Here is a 20,144-nt window from a genome sequence, read left to right as displayed (position 1 = left end):
CACACCTAAAGACTGATGGACCAGAGCAACGGCTCATGATAAGAGCTGTGTACTGGACATTCTCAGGGCACTGGACATTCTCAGGACCAGCTTATAAAGGCTAAAACTGCAGAAACCACAGTGAGTCCTACTCCGGTGCTGGAAGTGTTACCCCGGTTGGCCCCGGCTCCAGCCATTTAAGTCTTAACAGTTCATAGTAACCTTGAATTGATAGGTCCTAAGTGAAGCTTAGGATTGTAGGATTTCTTAAGATTAACAAACCTCATAACATACAGAACATTACAGAGTGTATGGCCAGCATGACCCTGCTCTGAGTCAAGTTATTTTTCAGTGTCAATGACTGGCAGGCATATTACAGCAACAATATGAAATAGCTGGCGAGTATGGAACAAAATGGCCACAGCTATGCCGGGGGCCAGACCTCAACAATAACTACGTTTATTTATAGTTATATGATCGCTGAGGCATAATTCATAATCTCCTGAGGTATGAAATTTATCAGAATGAGAAGACCTCAAAGCCACGGCTGGACTGTGAGGCTTTAGGAGGGAGAGCATTAGACAGAAATAGCAATAGAAAGCTGTGGGGGCTGTGTTAGCTTGTCTGATTGACTACGTCTGGAATTAACTCAAAGCCCAAGTCATGGGCTTTTTAGTCAACTGGATCGAGTCAGGAAGACCCGTTTTAAATACAACTGCCACCCCACGGGTACAGGGAAGACCCACCCAGAATCTGGGCCACGCCTCCTCATGGCAGCCTGTTGATGGAGATATTTAAATCAGCGGCACCCAATCTGTCTTGTGATACGATACGGGGGCGCCATGTTCCTGACTAGGCTAGGTCTGAGGTCACGAGCAGCGATGGTGTGTTCTCACTGCTGCTTCTGCTGCTGCGGCTCAGGCTGCCAGCTCAGGATAGTGTCTGTGATGAGAACCATGGCAGGGCCAGGGCCCATGAATTGAGAGCAGTCAGCCACACAGGATCTTCCTGGGCGTGAGTCCATGCAGGCTTGTTTAAAAATTTGTACTCAGTCAAGCTCCAATATCTCATTTATTACTGTCATCGTTTGTTTCTTAGTTCACACAGAGCATTTTAAAAATGTTCTTTCACTTATGTGCATGTGTATTTCTCTGTGTGTGCCACTTGTGCCACAGAGGCCAGAAGGGGGCAGCAGATCTCCTGGTGCTGGAGTTGTGAGCTGCCACCACACGGGTATTAGGACCCAAACTCCAATGGTGCAGGAGCTTTGAACTGCTAAGCGTCTCTCTGGCCCGACGTTCCCTTATACTTCCTTCTCCTTTCACAACACTGTGTGTATTAGTCAGGTTCTCAAGAGGAAATTTAAAGAATGAATCTCTGCATTTTACGGGCTGTGGTCAGGCTAGTCCAACAATGGTTGTCTATCAACAGAAACTCTAAGAATCCAGTTGTTGTTCGGTTCACAAGGCTGGATGTCTCAGAGGATGCTAGACTCCTGAAGAAGTTGGGTCCAGTGCCAGTGAAGGAATAGGCTTGCCAGTGAGAGAGAGAGCAGGCAAGAAAAAGAGCATAAGCTTCCTCCCTCCATGTTCTTGATATAGGCTGCCAGCAGAGGGTGTGGTCCAGATGAAGGGCTCCTCTCACCTCAAAAGATTTGAATTAAAAGTTGGTCTTCCTGCTGCTCCATGGCTCTCATCCTTTAACCTCAGCACTAGTGAGGCAGAGGCAGGTGGATCTCTGTGAGGCCGAAGCCTGGTCTACAGAGTGAGTTCCAGGATGGCCAGAGCTATACACAGAAATCCTGTCTTGGAAGAAAGAAAAAGTTGGTCTTTACATTTCTGTAGGGTTAGATTTTTTTTTTTTTTAGAACCTACCTTTAATAAGGTTTTTAAAATGTTCTAACCTCCTGTTTAGCCACCTCCCACCAGAGGTAGCAGAAAGGGAAGGTCACTAGAGCAAAGGCCGATGTGGACCTGCTCAGAAAAAAAATTTTTTTTTGAGCAAATCCAATTTGTGTTGTCAGGATATCAGCAGTTTGGTTCACATAAACCAGCAGCGGCAGTTTGATCCACTCATAAACACCATTTACAAAAATCAGCAACAGCTGACCCATCCAAAGAAACCCCGAGGCCCTGCCAATCAGCCTGAGTTGGAGGAAGCAGCAAGAATACCACCAGAATACCACCAGAAGTTCTTTGGTGGCATTACTGTCTATGAAGTCATGGCAAACAATGATCAGAAAAGGATGGCAAGGTGAACCAATACCACACAGCATTGTCTGCTGGGTTAAATTTATACTCTTTCCAAACACCGTGTGTTCTCACCAGTGTCTTCTGTTTTTTGTTTGTTTGTTTGTTTGTTTTGTTTTTGTTTTGGTTTTTTGAGACAGGATTTCTCTGTGTAGCACTGGCTGTCCTGGAACTCACTCTGTAGACCAGGCTGGCCTCGAACTCAGAAATCCGCCTGTCTCTGCCGCCCAAGTGCTGGGATTAAAGGTGTGCGCCACCACCGCCCAGCTCTCCAGTGTCTTCTATAGCAAAACATCACATGCCCTTTTTCTAGGCAGTTTCCAGAAAAACACTGAAAGAGTTAAAAAAATTTAAACCTTCCACAGATGGAGTCAAGAGTGCAGATCAGCTTGTTCTGCACTCTGGGTCCTAAGAAACTAGCTATCCACAAGACAAAATAAAAAAGAGTTCAGAGCTGGGAGTTCAGGACAGCGTGACCAAGCATTATGGGTACCAGGAACTAAAAAACTGACCATAAGATAGATTGAATAGGGTTTGAGCTGGGAGTTCAAGTTAGCATGCCTGTGCACCCTGGATACCAGGAACTTGGCTGATTACGTATAGGCTCTTAGAGAATAGCCTGTTCCTTGTACCCTGTCACAAACTGAGTAATGGGCTGGGACTTTCCACAGGTGCTCTCCAATAGCCCTCCCTTACTCCCCCTGGGTTGTGGTTTCCCCCCTGAGTTGTGGTTTTGGGCTTTAAATTCTCTCTGTCTCCAAAGCCCCGGGGTCAGACCCCATTGCCCCTGCGTGGGCTACAGGTCTTGACCTCAGTATACAGATTAAAATATGTCTCTTGCTGATTACATCAAGTTCGCTGTAGTTAATGGGTGGCCATGAATTCCTGAGGCTTGGGTGAGGTCCTCCATTTGTGGAGGCCTTACAACACCACATGTCTGTTCTCAGCAAAACATCCTCCCATGTGTCTGCTTTAGCAAAAACATCCTCTCATAAGGCAGTTTCCAGAAAACATTACATGACACAACTGAGTCTTCAAAAAAAAAACAAAATTTTTATTTCACACTTCAAATGATTTCATTAAGAAAAAAAGTCCTGGCCAGATGGTGATAGCACACACCTTTAATTCCACAATTTGGAGGCAGAGTCAGATAGAACTCTGTGAGTTCCAGACCAGCCTGGTCTACAGAGTGAGTGCCAAGACAGCCAGGGCTATATAGAAAAATCATGTCTCAAAGAACAAACAAAACAAAGCAAACAAACGAGAGAGAGAGAGAGAGAGAGAGAGAGAGAGAGAGAGAGAGAGAGAGAGAGGGAGAAAGAGAAAGAGAGAAAAGAAAAGAAGAGAAAAGAAAAGAGAAAAGAAAAGAAAAATCTCCAGCAACCTTGGGTTTTCACCAATTCCAGATGCAGTCAAGCTTACCACCAAAAATAGTATCATAGCAAGTAAAGCAGAAAACTGAGAAAAGGGAAATTGGGACTGAGTGCTGAAGTATTCATTCAGACACAACTTGGTTAACTTGTGTTTCTTGTGTTTTTGAGACATGTCTCATGTTACATGTGAGACATGTAACTGTGGTGGTTTGAAGGAGAGTGGTCCCATAGGCTCATCATGAATTTTAATGGCCAGTCTCCAAAGAATGGAACTGTGAGGATTAGGATTGGGAGGTGTGGCCTTGTTGGAGGAAGTATATCAGTGAGAGTGGGCTTTGAGAGAGAAAAGCCCATTCCAGTCCCAGCATTTCTCTGCCTGTTGCCTATGGATCGGGTGTACAGCTCTCAGCTACTTCTCTGCACCATGCATGTCTGGTTTCTGTCATACTGATCATGGACTAACCCCTCTAAAACTATAAACAAGCCCCCAGTTAAACGCTTTCTTTTTTAGGAGTTGTCTTGCTCATGGTGTCTCTTAACAGAAACAGAATAGTAACTAGGACTCTTGCCTCAGCCTCTGAAGTACTTAAGTTCCTACCGTGCCCAGTTTCCATCTGTTAATTCAAAGGAGAATTGTAAACTGGCGGAGAAAGAGCCTACGCTCCGCGGGAAAAACTAAAGTATAATCCGCGTGTTTGGTGGGATTTGGCTGTTGGTGGGCTAGTAAACAGAGCCAATGAATTTAGGAAATGCTACTCAGGAATGGGGCGCCTGAGCTGTCTCTTTAGCTACTTTGAGTGGGCTTCTGTCTCTAGGAATCCTGGGAGTTGTAGTTCTGGAGGACGTTTCCGGACATTTCTCCTGCCGAGGTTGGAGTCCTGCGACTGCTTTTCTGCAAGGGAGGTGAGTGAGTCCGGGTGGACGTGAGGACCTCACGACCTCTCTTGACTTCCCTGACTTAGTTACGGGATGGGCGAGGACCTCTTCCGGGCCACCGAACTGAGTCAGTGTTGCTGATGTTGCGGGACACAGGCGGCTGCTGTCTTCTGATTTGGGGGAAAGTTTAGTAATTTTCGGGGCTCGGCGGAGGAAGACCTGGACTTGCCCCAGTTTGCGGGAACTCCTCGGATCTGTGATGCCAAGCCCACCTTCTCTCACCTTTCTCACACTCTGCCTCTGAGTAAGAATCTTTCTGTGCCTTAGTTCACCCTCGTGCAATTAGGAGGACCTATAATATCTATTTGATTTGAGAATCAATTATAGAGTACAAGTAAAACACACATGTGCACATATACATATATATGCATATATATTTAGAAATATATATAGTATACACATTACATATATGCAATATATTACATTTTATGTAACAAAATATATTAAATATAATACATAATATATGTAATATATAGTATGTATTTAGAGTACTGTTTACATTAGTGTGTTTGTATATGATATTTTGGTATTTGTGAGTCCACATATACTATTTTTGTTTGTATAGTTTTTGGTATATGCTGTGTTCATGTGACTGTAGATGGTCGCCACCCTTTATGTGGGTATAGCTCTTTGTGTCTGAGAATATTGTGGCATTTTCTTTAAAAGTGTGTGTGTGTGTGTATGTGTAGCCCTGGCTGCTCTAGAACCCACGAGGATCTTTGTGCAGTCCCCACCTCAGAACTGGGATTTTGGATTTCAGTGTTTACCACCACAACCTTGCTTTTCCCGACTCTTTCTGATTGTTTAAGAACTTTTTAATTTTTGAAAGATTTACTTTTATTTTTTAAATTGTGGGTATGCGCATATATATCCATACCTACCCATGGACAGACACACACACACACACACACACACACACACGCACACGCACACGGACACACCTGTCAGTGGACAGCGAGTATCCATGGAGGTGTTGGAGCCTTTGCAGCTGGAGTTTCAGCTGATTGTGAGCACCCAGTGTGGGTGTTGGGAACAAACTTACATCTGTGCCAGAGCAGTATACGCTCTTAACTGATGAGCCATGTCTCCAACCCCTCTCTGACCTGCTTCGTTTTTTCATTTTTAGATTGATGTGTGGGAGTGTGTTTTACTCACATGTATGTCTGTGTATTGAAGAGTTCAGAAGAGGGCATGGGATACCCTGGGACTGGAGTTGGGGTAATTGTGAGCTGCCATGTGGGTGCTGGGAACCAAACCTTGGTCTTCTGCAGCAAGTATTCTTACCTGCTTAGCCAGCTCTGTAGACCCTGACCTGTTTTAAGTCCCAGGAATTATCACAGTATTCATAGTTTATTTTTAAAGTTTGTTTTTCACTATGGAAATGTCTACTATAAAATAGAGTAAAATGAACTCCCATGTGAGAGTCACTCTGTTACTCTGTCTCATTTTTGTGTAGTGTAAGTGTGTGTGTTTGTATGTGAGTGTATCAGTGTATGTGTGAGATGTGTGTGTTTAAATGTGTGTGAGTGTGTATATAGGGGTGATGCATGTGTGTGTGTGTGAGAGTGCACGATATATGTGAGTTATATTGTAGGGGTGGTACCTGTGTGATATGTGTATGAGTGTATGCCTGTGTGTTGAGGTGGTGTATGTGTGTAGGTGTGGTATGTGTGTAGGGGTGATGCATGTGTGTGTGAGTATGCCTGATGTGTGAATTTTGTGTAGGGGTGGTACCTGTGTGTGTGTATGAGTGTGTGTGTATGAGTGTATATGTCTGTGTGTGTTGGGGTGGTGTGTGTAGGGTGTGTGTGTGTAGGGGTGGTGTGTGTGTGTGTTTAGCCCAGGAAGACCTCAAACTTTTTATAGTCCAGCCTACCCTATATTGTGAGACCCAGTCTCAAAACAAAATGCAACATGTAGTTAGAAAAATGATTGGCTTCCTTTGCTCTTCTGGAATTGTACCTGTCACTAATCTATGACTCTTGTTTCTATTTATTTGTTTATTTATTTATTTATTTATTTATTATTTTCTCTCTCCTGTTAGGTCACAGGGACCTCTGTTCCATGGCCCCCGTTATGTTCTTCTCAGAGTGAGCAGCAGTGGACCTGCAAGGAAGACTTACCCAGTGAGTAAGTGTGATTCTTGTAGCCAGTGTGAGTCAGACGTCCAGAAAGAACATGGTGCTATGGCTTGGGTTAGACCACAGAACAGGGATGAAATATGTTCCTTGTCTTACTTACATTTGGCAATCTGTAGAGTCCGTTAACATTCGAAAATTGATGTATAGTTATTGTGGTGGTTTGAATAGGTTTGGCCGCATAGATTCGTGTGTTTGAATGCTTAGCCATAGGGAGTGGCACCATTAGCTGTGGCTTTATTGGAGGGGGTGTGGCCTTGGAGGACGTGCATCACTGTGTGGGCGGGCTTTGAGGTCTCCTATTGCTCAGACTCTGCAGAGTGTGGAGTCAGGCTCCTCCTGGCTGCCTTCCGATTAAGACGTAGAACCGTTGGCTCCTTCAGCATCAAGTCTGCCTGTACATTGCCTACCATGATGATAATGGACCAAACCTCTGAAACTGTAGGCCAGCCCCAATTAAATGTGGTCATTTATAAGAGTTGTTATGGTCATGGTGTCTCTTCACAGCAATAAAACCCTAACTAAGACAGTTATGATCTTGGACAAGTACTGGCAGGCAGGCAGGGATGGTGTTGGAGCAGCTGCTGAGAGAGCCACAAACAGGAAGCAGAGAGTTAAGTGGGAATGGCTTGTGGCTTTTGAAACCTTAGTGTCCTTCCTCAGTGATACACTCCAGCGAGCCACACCTCCTAATACAGGAGTGTCTTGTGCCGAGCCATCTCTCCAGCTCCCTCAGGGTTCTTTTATCTTCTAAACCACCATCTCCTGTCCCTTGATCTGAGCTAGTCCTGTATGTTCGAGACCATGACTCTTGCTTGTCTACTTTTGTTTTCATAAGCCTGTGGTGTGAAAGCTGGGCTTAGGGAGCCCGCCTGCCTCCATCCCACTTGTCCGTAGGTGAGACACCTGCCATCTTTATTTTCGAGAACTCCCTAAAATACCGGAAGGGTGTTTTGTACCTTTATGCTTAAAATACCTAAATGCACATGTGTCCATTGGTGCCTGTCACAGTGCTGGGAATGGTACCCTGTCTCTGTCCTCTCATAGCTGAAGGTGCACACAACAGTTGCCAGCATCACACAGCTGGCCAGACTATAGTTTCTTCCCATGTGTGAGAAACAGTATCTGCATATTTATATGCTACTCAGGGCCCCTTTGTGAGTTATTATTATTCTATTATTATTATTATTGTATGACTTTTGCCTGCATGTGTGTATGTGCACTATATCTGTGCAGTGCCCAAGGAGGTCAGAAGAGGCCAGCCATCAAATCCCCTTGGAACTGGAATTCCAGACATTTGTGAGCCTGTAGAAGGTTACTGAGGACATAACTTAGGAGCAGCCAGTGCTCTTGACTGCTGAGCCATCTCTTCAGCCCCAAAACAATACAGTCTATGTTATATATTTTACTAACATAAAACCGCAGTTTTGTGTACATACTATTTGTTTATGTATTTATTTGGTGTTTTAGACACGGTTTCTCTGTGTAGCCCTGGCTGTCCTGGAGCTCACTCTGTAGACCAGGCTGGCCTTCAAACTCAGATATCCGCCTGCCTCTGCCTCCCAGGTGCTGGGCTTAATGGCGTGCATCTCCATCCCCCAGTTTGTGTGTTCATACTCTTAAGTTATGTAATGAGCTTATATACAGTCAGAATTGGCTTTCAAGATGGAGGCTGTGACACTTTATATTAAATTTTGCACCTTGAGTATTGACTATATTTTATGCACATGTTCTCCACGAAAACCAAAAGAATCCATGACAGAATTAGAAATAAAGAAACACTTGATTTCTCAATGTTATTTATAGGTGTGTAATTTTTAGAACAACCTGTGACATTAATTCTCTCATTGTTACATAGCTTCATTTTATGGATGAGAGAATCGAGCTATGCCACTTGGAGGCCCAGGCAGGGAAGACCAAAAGTTCAAGGCCAACCTGGGTTGTAGGCTACCCTGGGCTAAATGCTGAAACCCTGTCCCAAAAACCAAAACACACTCACAGAATATAAAGACAGAATTGATGCACAGAGGTACTAGTCGTCGAGTTCAAGGTTTCCCAGGTGCTGAGCCATGATATCTGTCCCAGCCAGAGTGCAGACAGTTCTCTCCTCATCTGGGTCCTTCCTACTCCATCTCTGCTGTCCCTGGAATAACTGTAGCCCAGAGACTCATAGGAGACTGTGTGTTGTGAATGATCTGCATGGGGTTGGCATGGGGTGTTATTTACAGGGTCCTGAGTAGACAGTGTGAGCTGTGGCCACAATCCAGCGCACTCTTGCCATGAAGCCCACTGAGAAGTGAACACCTTGGCTGATGCTGTTCATGGAGTGCATCCATGGAGTCTGGGACACCAATGAGCAGACTCTCATGGGCTGTCTTCTCTCCCTCATTATGTCTTCTCAAGACTCAGCTGTTCCCGAGAAGACAGAAGGATGAGCAGCGGCAAGGTGAGTTGAGATTTTTCATCTGTTTTTGGCTTTGCTTTGCTTTGTTTTGAGACAGGGTCTCGCTTTGTAGCCCTGGCTGTCTGGGAACTCTCTATGTAGTCCAAGCTAACCTTGAACTCACAGCCATCTCACTAGGGAACTCTGTCTCCTTAGTGCTGGGATTAAAGGCATGCACCATTACACCTGTCCAGTTGAGTTTTTCAGCTTGGTTTCAAAGTGTTGTCTGATTTCTCAAGGATTCTGGCATCTTGTTTCTTTCTCTGAGGGAGAATCAAGGAGAACGGTAGGCAATTGAGAACCAGCCATGCAGAGCTGGGGAGACACACCGGCCTTTAACATCACTGGCTGGTCTTGCAGAGGATCCAGGCTTAGTTCCTACCGCCCACAGCCATCTGCAGCTCCGCCACCCTCTGCACCTGGTAGACACTTATACACAGACAAAATACTCATGCACATAAAATAATTATTTTTTTAAAACAAGAACCCATTGCTAGAGGCTCATTACTTTTATTTAATATAGATTAATTTCTTTTTATTGCTAAGAACTATGTTAGGGAACTGGAGACATGGCTCAGCAGTTTAGAGTGTTACTGTTCTCATGAAGGACCTGTTTGGTTCCAGCACCCACATGATGACAACTATCCACGGCTGCAGTCCCAGGGCATGCAACACTCTCTTCCACCCTCATGGGCACCAAGTATGCATGCGGTACATAAGTATACATGTAAGCAAAACACTCTCATACCCAAAATAAAAATAGATAAATTCAATCATCACCGTGAAATCAGACAAATGAGCATGGGAGGGAAGATGAGCAACATTGAATCTACTCACACTGCCTATATTTTGTTTATAAAACACCCAGTTTCCCTTTCTGTTTTCCTCATGGCATAGTGTTGGATTTAAATTACATCTTTTCAAATAATATTTATATTATTTGAAATACATGCCTTAATTCTTTATTCAAGTGCTGGAGATCAAATCTAGAGCCTTCCTTATGCTAAGCAGGTACTCTAAAACTGAGCCACACTCCCAGACTCTGCGGATTCTAGGGAGGTGCTCTACCACTGAGCCACACCCCCAGCCCCTCACTGGGGGATTCTAGTCAGGGGCTCTACCACTGAGCTACATCCCAAGTCCTGATTTTTTTTTTTAATTTAACAGACAGAGTCTTACTATATAGTTAAGTCTGGTCACAAAGTCTCAGTCCTTGTCCTGACCCTCTGTGCTGGGATTTCAAACATGTACTGTCATAACCGGCTTTACCTTATGTTTTTAATGACATCATGTTCCCATAAATTGACATGATCTGTGATGGAAGAGGTACATTCAACAAATGTCTTTTCCCTACTCACAGATATCTAAATAGTTTAGCAGTTTTGATGTGCTAAGGAATGTATAATAATAATAGTTATATTAATAAATATTTTCCTCCAGAAGAAACTCAGGGAAGTTTTGCTATTGTTCCTATTGTTTAGAAATACTAAATGTGTTTTTAAAAATGATTTTATTTGTATGAGTGGTCTGCCTGCATGTAAGTCTGTGCTCCTCCATGTGTGTACCTGATACCCACAGGGGCCAAAAAGAGGGCATTGGATCCCAGGAAATGGAGTTGTGAGCTGCCGTATTGGTGCTGGGATTTGAACCTGCGTCCTCTGGAAGAGCAGCTAGTGTTCTTAATCATGGAGTTATCTCTTTAGCCTCTAAAACATGCTTCTGACATGTGATACTCTGGCTGCTCTGTATGGAGAGTCTTTTGTTCAACATGTTCTAATTAATCATAGAAGACAGCCATTTTTTCCTAAGACGGCTGGGATTTTCTTTCTCATTGCTGAGTGATACCCTGGGTGTGTTTACTAACCGAGTTACATGTTTCATCCACCATGTGAATGTGTTGTATTGGCAGAGAAATGTATTTAAGTTTAGAGGTCTAGTCACACAAGGCGACTTGCCAGGTTCCTCAGATTCACCTTGTGAGGCAGCACTGGGTTGAGTGTGTTCAAAAGATAGGAGGCTGGAAGCTCAGGCAGCTGCTGACGTCAGCACACAGGACACACACCCAGCAGACTCTAGCGGGGAGGGGCAGAGAGGCTCCTTCACCTCTGAGCTGGGCTGTGTGGCTTGTCATGGTGGGTGCATGATGCTGCAGACACAGACCCTCTTCCTGGTTGACTACAGTGGATCCTCATCTGGGGTGACTCTGGTTCATCTGGGGATCCTGAATGACCCCCAGGTATCCAGCAATGACCATTTCCAGATGAAAAGTTAAAGCAGGCTCATCGGTCATGGTGGTTCTAGAGCATGCTCATTTCACACCCCCAGGCACCATTTGGAGCCAGTTCTGTCCCATGCCTTGGGCGTTCTATTGGTGTTTATTGTTAGAAGCTAGGGTTGATGGTGAACCAGCTCCACAGGTTTATTAAAAGTTAAAAACTAAACTATAAGTTAGCATGTTTCTGTCAAGAGGCAATTCATCTGCCTAGTGTCTTATTAGTATTCAAGTTTTGTATAGATAAACCCAGTCAATATTTTATCTTCTGTCCTAGCACCTACAATAAATCAACCATTCCCTTTGATGACTTTAGTTGTCAGATAATGGTTTTACAGCCTAGAGGAATGTTTTCCTTAATCATAAATCTATACCATGTGAGGCTGGAGAGATGGCTCAGCGGTTAAGAGCACTCACATCTCTACCAAGGTCCTGAGTTCAATTCCCAACAACCACATGGTGGCTCACAACTATCTTTAGTGGGATCTGATGTCCTCTTCTGGTGTGTCTGAAGACAGCTACCGTGTACACACACACACACACACACATACATACACAAATAAATAAATCTTTTAAAAAAATCTGTTATTTCTGTCCTACTGCAAATAGCTGGTGACACATGAAGGACTAGAGAGTCACAGTTACAGTGTTTCTTATAGAGGATTTCAAAATCACTTGTTTAGGAGTTGAGTTTAGGGGTAGACTCACGACTAGGAATTAAGAAATCATCTGTTGTCTGTATAGCATTACTTACTACAGAGGAGCACATCTTCATTGATCTGCCGAAAATCTGCCCAATAGGGTGGGTTAATGCCAGGAATTGGTATATTAATTTAATAGTGACAGGAGAGGCATGTCAATAGCAAGAGTCAACCCCGAAATGAAGTCTCTTGGGCCTTGCTCATTCATCATGGTCATGCAGAAAAGAGTGGACCATCTCAGGAAAGTCATCCGCTAGTGTAGCCTCTACGAGATGGCTTCTGACACACACGAGGCCCTGGTTTCAATCTTTCATTTCCACTACCAAAAATCAACAGCAAATGATGTAATTAGGCAGATGAATTCTCCAGGCATGGTGGGTGGTTCACCCCCCGTAATCCCAGCACTTGGGAGGCAGGGGCAGAGAAGGGTGGGAAGATCGGCACAAGTTCAGGCCTAGACTGGTCTACATAGCAAGTTCCTGACGAACCAAGGCTCAGACAGTAAGACCCTGTCTTAGAAACCAAAAGAGAGCAGTAACAAAAAAGTGGGTGAATCGTACAGGAACATGGACCCTGGGTTCTTAGCTCAGGAGCTGCTTCCTGCTCAGCCTTCCTGCGTTTCTCCATCCTTCTTGCAGAAGACCAAGGTTGAAGTTGTGTGTTTGGTGTTGTAGGAGATGGTGACACTCAGGGACGTGGCCGTGGTCTTCAGTGAGGAGGAGCTGGGGCTGCTGGACGATGCCCAGAGGAAGCTGTACTGTGATGTGATGCTGGAGACCTTGAGGAATGTGGTGTCACTTGGTGAGGGCAGACACAGGTGCTGCATGTCAGGTTCATGCAGGGTGGCCCTAGGTGTGACTGGAGCTCTGGAAGTAGCTTCTAGTTTTTCCGTCGGTCATGTGACTCAGAGTTGGACATGCGCCTCAGTTTCATAAATGAAGTGAAAAGTAAAGCATGCTCGTGTGTTTTTGTCTTCCTCAAATTATTATCTCAGTTGGTGGGTGGTTGTACATGCCGAATCATGCCTACAGATGCCTACTGAACTAAGTCGAAGCAGCTGGAGAGAGAGCTCACCAGTTAACGCTTTCTGTTCCTGCAGAGGACCAGAGTTTGGTCCGCAGCACCCACATGAGGTGGCTTATCATCCAGGGGCTCTGCCACCCTCTGTCTGCATGGCACCTGCACTCACACACACATACACTGACATATACACATTTTAAAAAAGCAAAAGAAGTATTGTAGAGAGAAGCCCTTGTGTACCATATATACAGAAGCATCACGTGTTAATGAAAATCTGATGTCCCGTTAGCTGAGGCAGGAAATTAGAAGTGGGAGTTCCAGCAGGGAGATAGGAACTCTGAGATAGAGTCAGGTGCAGGAGGAAATGTGCCCCAAACTCTGAGGAGACAAATGCATGAAACTGAGGAGAGGGAACCAGCCATGTGGCACTCATAGCAAAGACTAAACGGGTTAATTAAGTTACACGTTACTTGGGGAATGAGCCAAAGCTTGTGGCTTAGGCATTTTTTTCATAAACAATAATTCTCAGAGTCATTATTTCAGGAACTGGGGCACAGGTGGAAAAAGCCCATGGTACAAAGTACTTAAGAAGTGAAATGAAATAGGGTTGAGGCCATGACATGGTCAGCAGGTGCCAAGACTGGTGCCAAGGCCGATGACCTGAAGTTCAGTCCCTAGGGCCTACCAAGTCCCACCTGCTGTCTCTAACCACCAGTGGGATGAATGAACACATACGTGCACTAAATAAAAATGTAATAGGACATCAAAGAAATTACACTGGCAGTCTGTCTATGACATTGCCAAGAACAGTTTGCGAAACAAGGGAGAGGAGACAATGAAAATAGATGTTTGTCAAAGTATACTAAAGTCTATGCATATTTTGGGTCTTTTCAAACAATGTTTTGTCTTCCTCTGAATTGATTATCAGTTAGGGAAAGACTAGATTTAATGTCCTGAAGAAGATGCAGTGAAATGCTTATTTTCAGGGCATGTTAATTTAAAATATATTCTTCATAGGGCACCAGACTGGGACTCAAGATTCTTTGCTCAGGCTCGAGAGAGAAGACATGTCTTGGATGTTGATAGTGGCTAGCTGGAGCAGGGACTCTACAGGTGAGAACAGTGTGGCAACTCGTCCGTCTATCCTGCTTCTTAACCTGTGCACGCCTTTGGTGCTGGGGTCCAGCCATATACTGCTCTGGTCCTCTCTACTCTCAGCATCAGTCTCCACTTGCACTGACTCCCATGAAGCTTCATCATATCATCACCATCGGACTACCTAGGCCTGCCAGCTTCCCAAGTAATGACACGGAGACATATTAATTATGAAATCCTATGCCTTAGCTTACTCGGTCCCAACTAGCTTGTATAACTTAAATTAACCCACTTATATTTACCTACATGCTGCCAATGTGGCTTGATACTTCTCAGTATTGTACATTTGACTTCTGTGGCTGGCTGGCAAATCCCCCCACCAGACTCTCAGAATTCCCATCTCTGCCCAGAAGTCCTTCCTGTCCTTTCCTTCCTTGCTATAAGCCATCAGATCTTTATTAACCCAATCAGAAGATGCCTTAGGCAGGTGAGGAAGGACAGAGACACAGCTTCACATGGTGTACAAAACAATTATCACAACATATCATACTATTCCTCTATATCTGGATGCTTCCTTGTGGATATGTGTGTGTTTGTGTGTGTGTGTGTGTGTGTTTGTGTGTGTAGGCCATAGATTGTGGGTCCTTGTTCTGGAGGGCTTCCCATGAAGATCGCTGGCCTGGCCGGGTGTGGGGGTCCAGGCCAAGGGGATAGAGTGCGAGCAGGGAGTGGGAATCGCCTCAGCTGCCTCAGCTGCTGCCTCTGCTTGTGTCTCCAGCATTGCCACCAAGTTGCTCTCAGGTGCTGCACCTGTCTCTCTGCGCTGAGCCGGTTCGGGCTGGGCCAGTGAGAAGCCAGCTAGCTAGCAAGGAGGGAAGGGTCCTGAAGGCACTTTGGGGAGAGCAGATTTCTTCCCAAATGTTACAGCTCTTGCAACAGAAACTCTCAGACAACGGGATGATTCTTACACACCTTTTCTTCTCTAGAATAGGGATCTTATATATAGTTTGGGGGTGGGTCAGGGTCTGGCTGCAGATAACGCCCATTGGCTTGGTCTGAGAGCTTGGAGATACCTCATCTACATGTGGGAGAGCCTGAGGCACTGTTTCTATGTGACTGGTGGCCATAGACCTCTCTGTGAAAGGAACCAGGGTCCCAGGAGCAAAGTCTAACACCTACCGTTGCATTAGGGTCCAGGGTTTGAGGTCTGTGCTCTACCAGGAGCCCAGCTGCCTCTCACAGCCCACCACCCCACAATAGATCAATATTTTTCCTTACTTTCCAATTTTAATTTTTTAAAAAAAGTTATATTTGTGTGTGTGTGTGTGTGTGTGTGTGTGTACGCGCGAACGCGCCCACATACTGCAGCGTCACTCACTTGTGATAATTTGTAGACAGCTAAACTGGTCTGATTAATATAAGTATGGAAACTTGAAGCACTGACCTTGCTTCTGGGCATGTCAGTGAGATGACAGGATACTCACTGTTACAGGAAGGGAACCATTCATTCTCTGGTTCAGTGAAGCCTTAGGCTGCACTTTAGCTGTCTAACTCCAACGTCAGCCAACAGAGCATTCACACACCCTACCTCTCTCTGAATTCTCTTTATGCTTTTAGGAGGCAAGAATCTAGAGGAGATGGAGTCTCTTGAGGAAGCGGGATTGAGGCACCTGCCACAGGAGGAGCTTTTCTGCTCACAAATCTGGCAGCAAGTTACAAGGGAGTTAACCAGGGCTCGAGACTGCAGAGTAAGCGTCAGGGAGACTGGCTCTCTGTTGAAACGCGATGCTGTGCATCTTGAAGATGAGTTCAGTAAACATTCCAGTCGGAATTCAGTTCTTCAGGTTCACCACAGGGAATGCCATGAAGAAGGGGCACCTGAAAGAGATCTCAATTGCAGCCACCATCCTCATGTTATTACAGGAGAAAATCCCTGCAAGTATGATAAATGTTACAACACCCGCCACTGGTCCTTAAGTCTTCAGGGAGTGTATGATAGACACAGATCCAACAAGTCTGAGTCACTATTTAAAACTTTTGGTCAATGGCCACTGTTTCATTATCATCAGAGCATCCCCATTGGAGAAAACTCAAACAAATATGAGGAGTGTGGGAATCCTGGGAAAAATTCATATGGTCAGACAGCTTTGTTAGTGCACACTGCAGAGGAAGCCTATAAATGTGAGGAGTGTGGAGCAAGCTTCAGTCAGAGCTCATATCTTCAAGTGCATCAGAGAGGACACACTGGAAAGAAACCTTATAAATGTGAGGAGTGTGGTAAGTGCTTCAGCTGGTTTTCACGGCTACATGCCCATCATCAAATCCACACTGGAGAGAAACCATACAAATGTGACACATGTGGCAAGGGCTTTAGTTACAGGTCACACCTTAACATTCACTGTAGAGTTCACACTGGTGAAAAGCCCTATAAGTGTGAGGAGTGTGGGAAAGGCTTCAGCCAGGCCTCAAATCTTCTGGCCCATCAGAGAGGCCACACCGGAGAGAAGCCCTACAAATGTAACACGTGTGGAAAGACCTTTCGTCGGAGGTCAGATCTTAATGTTCATTGTAGAATCCATACAGGAGAGAAACCCTACAAATGTGACACATGTGGCAAGGGCTTTAGTTACAGCTCACACCTTAACATACACTGTAGAGTCCACACGGGTGAAAAGCCCTATAAGTGTGAGGAGTGTGAGAAAGGCTTCAGCATAGGCTCACGCCTGCAAGCTCATCAGATAAGCCACACAGGAGAGAAACCCTACAAATGTGAGGAGTGTGGGAAAGGCTTCTGTCGGGCCTCAAATCTTCTGGATCATCGGAGAGGCCACACTGGAAACAAGCCCTATCAGTGTGATGTTTGTGGGAGGGGCTTCAGTCGCAGTTCTGATTTTAATATCCACATTAGAGTTCACACTGGTGAAAAGCCCTATAAGTGTGAGGAGTGTGGGAAAGGCTTCAGCCAGGCCTCAAATCTTCTGGCCCATCAGAGAGGCCATACCGGAGAGAAGCCCTACAAATGTAACACGTGTGGAAAGACCTTTCGTCGGAGTTCAGATCTTAATGTTCATTGTAGAATCCACACAGGAGAGAAACCCTATAAGTGTGAGGAGTGTGGGAAAGCCTTCAGTCAGTTCTCAAGTCTCCAAGTGCACCAGAGGGTCCATACAGGAGAGAAACCATACCAGTGCACAGAGTGTGGGAAGGGCTTCAGTGTAGGTTCACAGCTTCAAGCACACCAGAGGTGCCACACTGGAGAAAAACCCTATCAGTGTGAGGAGTGCGGTAGAGGCTTCTGTCGGGCCTCCAATTTTCTAGCTCATCGTGGAGTCCACACAGGAGAGAAACCATACCCATGTGATGTGTGTGGGAAACACTTCCGGCAGAGGTCGTACCTCCATGACCACCAGAGAGTTCACACCGGAGAGAAACCCTACAGATGCGAGGAGTGTGGGAAAGGCTTCAGTTGGAGCTCATACCTTCAAACCCACCAGAGAGTTCACACCGGAGAGAAACCGTACAAGTGCGAGGAGTGTGGGAAAGGCTTCAGCTGGAGCTCGAGTCTCCTAATTCACCAGCGAGTCCATGCTGAGGACGAGGGTCAGAAGGACCATTCTTCATCAGAGGATTCGCACAAGAAATAAGCTCTACAAATTTAGGTTTTAATATTTTAAGAAATGCTGAAATATCTAATCTGAGCTGTTGCAGGGCATGAAAAAGTTATCTTACAACTGGGCATGTGTGCTAGAGCTGTAGTAGACTGCCACAGAGTTTGAGGCACCAGAGGGAACTAGTAAGAATGGATCTTTGATCGTTTCATCCAGAATCTTGACCTTTATCAGATTTGTGCAAACAAGATGCCCAGGAAGCCAAACCTGGCCTGAAGTTAACTCAAAGCATGCTCTATTCAGTAGGCTTTAACCCCCTTAGAAGGAAGACATAATTTGCCTGCCTTTCCAGTGATGGTTTTTTGTTGTGGATAGCCCCAGCCTCTTGTTTTGATGGTAGTTCCACTCCTGGGAGGGGCTGCAGAGGAGGAGTGAATCTTGTGAACCTTCTGTCCAATTGAATTTGTAAAATAAAGGCTAGAGCCAGTGATTGGGCAGTAGAAGGGGAGGTGGAGAAAAAAGCTTAGGGGAGGAGTCGGAAGAGGAGGAGTCGGAAGAGAAGAAGTCAGAAGAGGAAGTTGACCGGAGAGAGGCTATGGAGGCAAAGGAGGAGCCGGAGGTGGAAGGACAACAAAGAAGAAGAACATGGCCTAGAAAAACCCCAAGTTGTAAGGGATCTCATAGCTGGGGAATAGAGTAGTGCAAGGGTAAATCTGCCCAATCTAGGCTTACAGTTTATAATCATAAATATCGAGTTGTGTTTTTCTTGACCAGACTTGTTTGGGTCGGAGATTTACCACAACAAATTGACGCCCAACTTATTACTTAGGACTCAACTAACCTGAGATAAAAGTTCATTGCCCCCTAACCTCTGAATACAGCGCAGCAGCCTTCTAGGCTGCACCAGCGTGTATTGAAAGCTGAGTGGGTCTGAGGGCCTACAAAGAACCGCAAGAGAGGCTTCCTCCCCCAACCCCCAGACAGAGAGCTATGGCCAGGGTTAGGTGCAGCACTCAGCCTGCAGCTGGGCTTGCTCAGTGCCCTATAAAAACTGCAAGGAGGGACTGGTGATCCTAAAACACAATTGCCTGCGAGGTAGTTTTCAGGCAGAAACAGTGAACTGAGGGCTCCGGACCAGGTAATTCTTTGATATAAAAAAAAAAAAAAAACCACATAATCTTTTGATACTTAAAGATGACAAAAACAATGAATATCTTTTGGGCTTTATGTGATGATATTTTGAGTGGTTTGACAGGAATCGACATAGGGAAAATAGATACCTTATCATTTATTGATATTGTAATTTATTCTCTTGATTTACTTACTATGTTTTCTCAAAAGACGGGGCCCTAGATAAAAAATTCCTTACCTTGGAAAAGAGATTACAAGTAACACTAGAACTAAAAGGGACAGGATTTTATTGGTCAAAATAAGCAACGGCAAGAAGATAGAGATAAAATTTGGAAACAGAGTCTAGAAGATAATTTACTACAGTTAGCAAATCAAAATAAGGCAGACGCTGCAATATTATAATTACAACATAAAGAGAAGTTAAGATTATGGAAGCAGGGCTTAGAACAGAAGATACAGGAAATTATAGAGCAGCATGAACATCAGAAAGAGAAGCTTATGACTTGGCAACAAAGCTTAGAGGAAACAGAATTGAAGACACAAGAAATTATGGATCAGAATAAGAGAAAGATGAAAACGAAGGTGGGAGACAGGAGCTTGAAAGATGATAGAACAGAGGATGCAGCAGCTCACAGATCAGACTGAGCAGCACAGAGAAAATAATGAGGAATGGAGGCAAGACTTGGAGAATAACCTTGTAAAAATTAATCAATCAAAATAAAGCGGACAGCAAACTATCAGAGTTACAATATAAGGAAAAATTCAAAATGTTGAGGCAGAACCTTGAACAGACTACAGGAACTCAAGGAACAGGAAGAACGACAAAAGGAGAGCTATGAAGCGTGGACACAGACCTTAAGGGAGGAATTTAAATTTTCAGTTAAGGAAAATACTCAGGTAGAGACAGAAGAAACTAGAGAAAATCAATCAAGGGTTATTAGAAAACACACTTTAGTCTATCCGGTTAATGTACAACAAAGACCTCCAGACATTGTTTATCCATAGGGTTATAAGGAATTTGAATGGCAACCTGTGGATGTGTTAGATCTGAGAAAATTTAAGGAAAGTGTCACTAATTTTGGAATGCACTCGCCATTTGTAAAACAAATTCTGACTTCTTGGGCTATTAAAAATAGAATAAGCCTCCAAGACTGGAAAGATATGGCAAGAGCAATACTAGAACCTGCCGAAAATTTACA

General features: G+C 44.7%; 2 protein-coding genes across 6 annotated transcripts in view; both read left to right on the top strand.

The window, feature by feature from the left end:
- The first annotated feature begins 6,581 nt into the window (after positions 1 to 6,581).
- LOC117717520 (uncharacterized) lies at positions 6,582 to 18,562 on the top strand. Of its 2 annotated transcripts, none has more exons than XM_076929285.1 (5): positions 6,582 to 6,663; positions 9,079 to 9,121; positions 12,766 to 12,892; positions 14,129 to 14,224; positions 15,824 to 18,562. In XM_076929285.1, exons 2-5 carry the CDS (start codon positions 9,107 to 9,109, stop codon positions 17,848 to 17,850), a joined length of 2,265 nt encoding a protein of 754 aa, XP_076785400.1. In that variant the 5' UTR covers positions 6,582 to 6,663; positions 9,079 to 9,106; the 3' UTR covers positions 17,851 to 18,562. The 2 variants fall into 2 exon arrangements, with proteins under 2 accessions (XP_076785400.1, XP_076785397.1); XM_076929282.1 differs by having other exon boundaries at positions 6,588 to 6,667.
- Positions 6,582 to 20,144, top strand: part of LOC143433701 (uncharacterized) — a 38,110-nt gene continuing 24,547 nt past the window's right edge. For 3 of the 4 annotated variants that reach the window (XM_076929419.1, XM_076929378.1, XM_034514896.2), the window contains exon 1: positions 8,979 to 9,121. The gene's annotated coding sequence lies outside the window, so the exon portion shown is untranslated. Of the gene's footprint in view, positions 6,664 to 8,978; positions 9,122 to 20,144 lie in introns of those variants that run through there. The other variant, XM_076929387.1, reaches the window with a different exon arrangement.

Source organism: Arvicanthis niloticus, chromosome 1 (genome assembly GCF_011762505.2).
Source record: "Arvicanthis niloticus isolate mArvNil1 chromosome 1, mArvNil1.pat.X, whole genome shotgun sequence".
Taxonomy (NCBI): Eukaryota; Metazoa; Chordata; class Mammalia; order Rodentia; family Muridae; genus Arvicanthis; species Arvicanthis niloticus.
The sequence above is the reverse complement of the archived record's forward strand: the minus strand, read 5'-3'. Positions and strand labels throughout refer to the sequence as shown.

Bases quoted from the DNA above. Each gene is read 5' to 3' on its own strand.
- LOC117717520 (XM_076929285.1), top strand. The intron at 12,893-14,128 runs GTGAGGGCAGAC...TATTCTTCATAG, and splicing joins GAGGAATGTGGTGTCACTTG to GGCACCAGACTGGGACTCAA. The intron at 14,225-15,823 runs GTGAGAACAGTG...TTATGCTTTTAG, and splicing joins CTGGAGCAGGGACTCTACAG to GAGGCAAGAATCTAGAGGAG.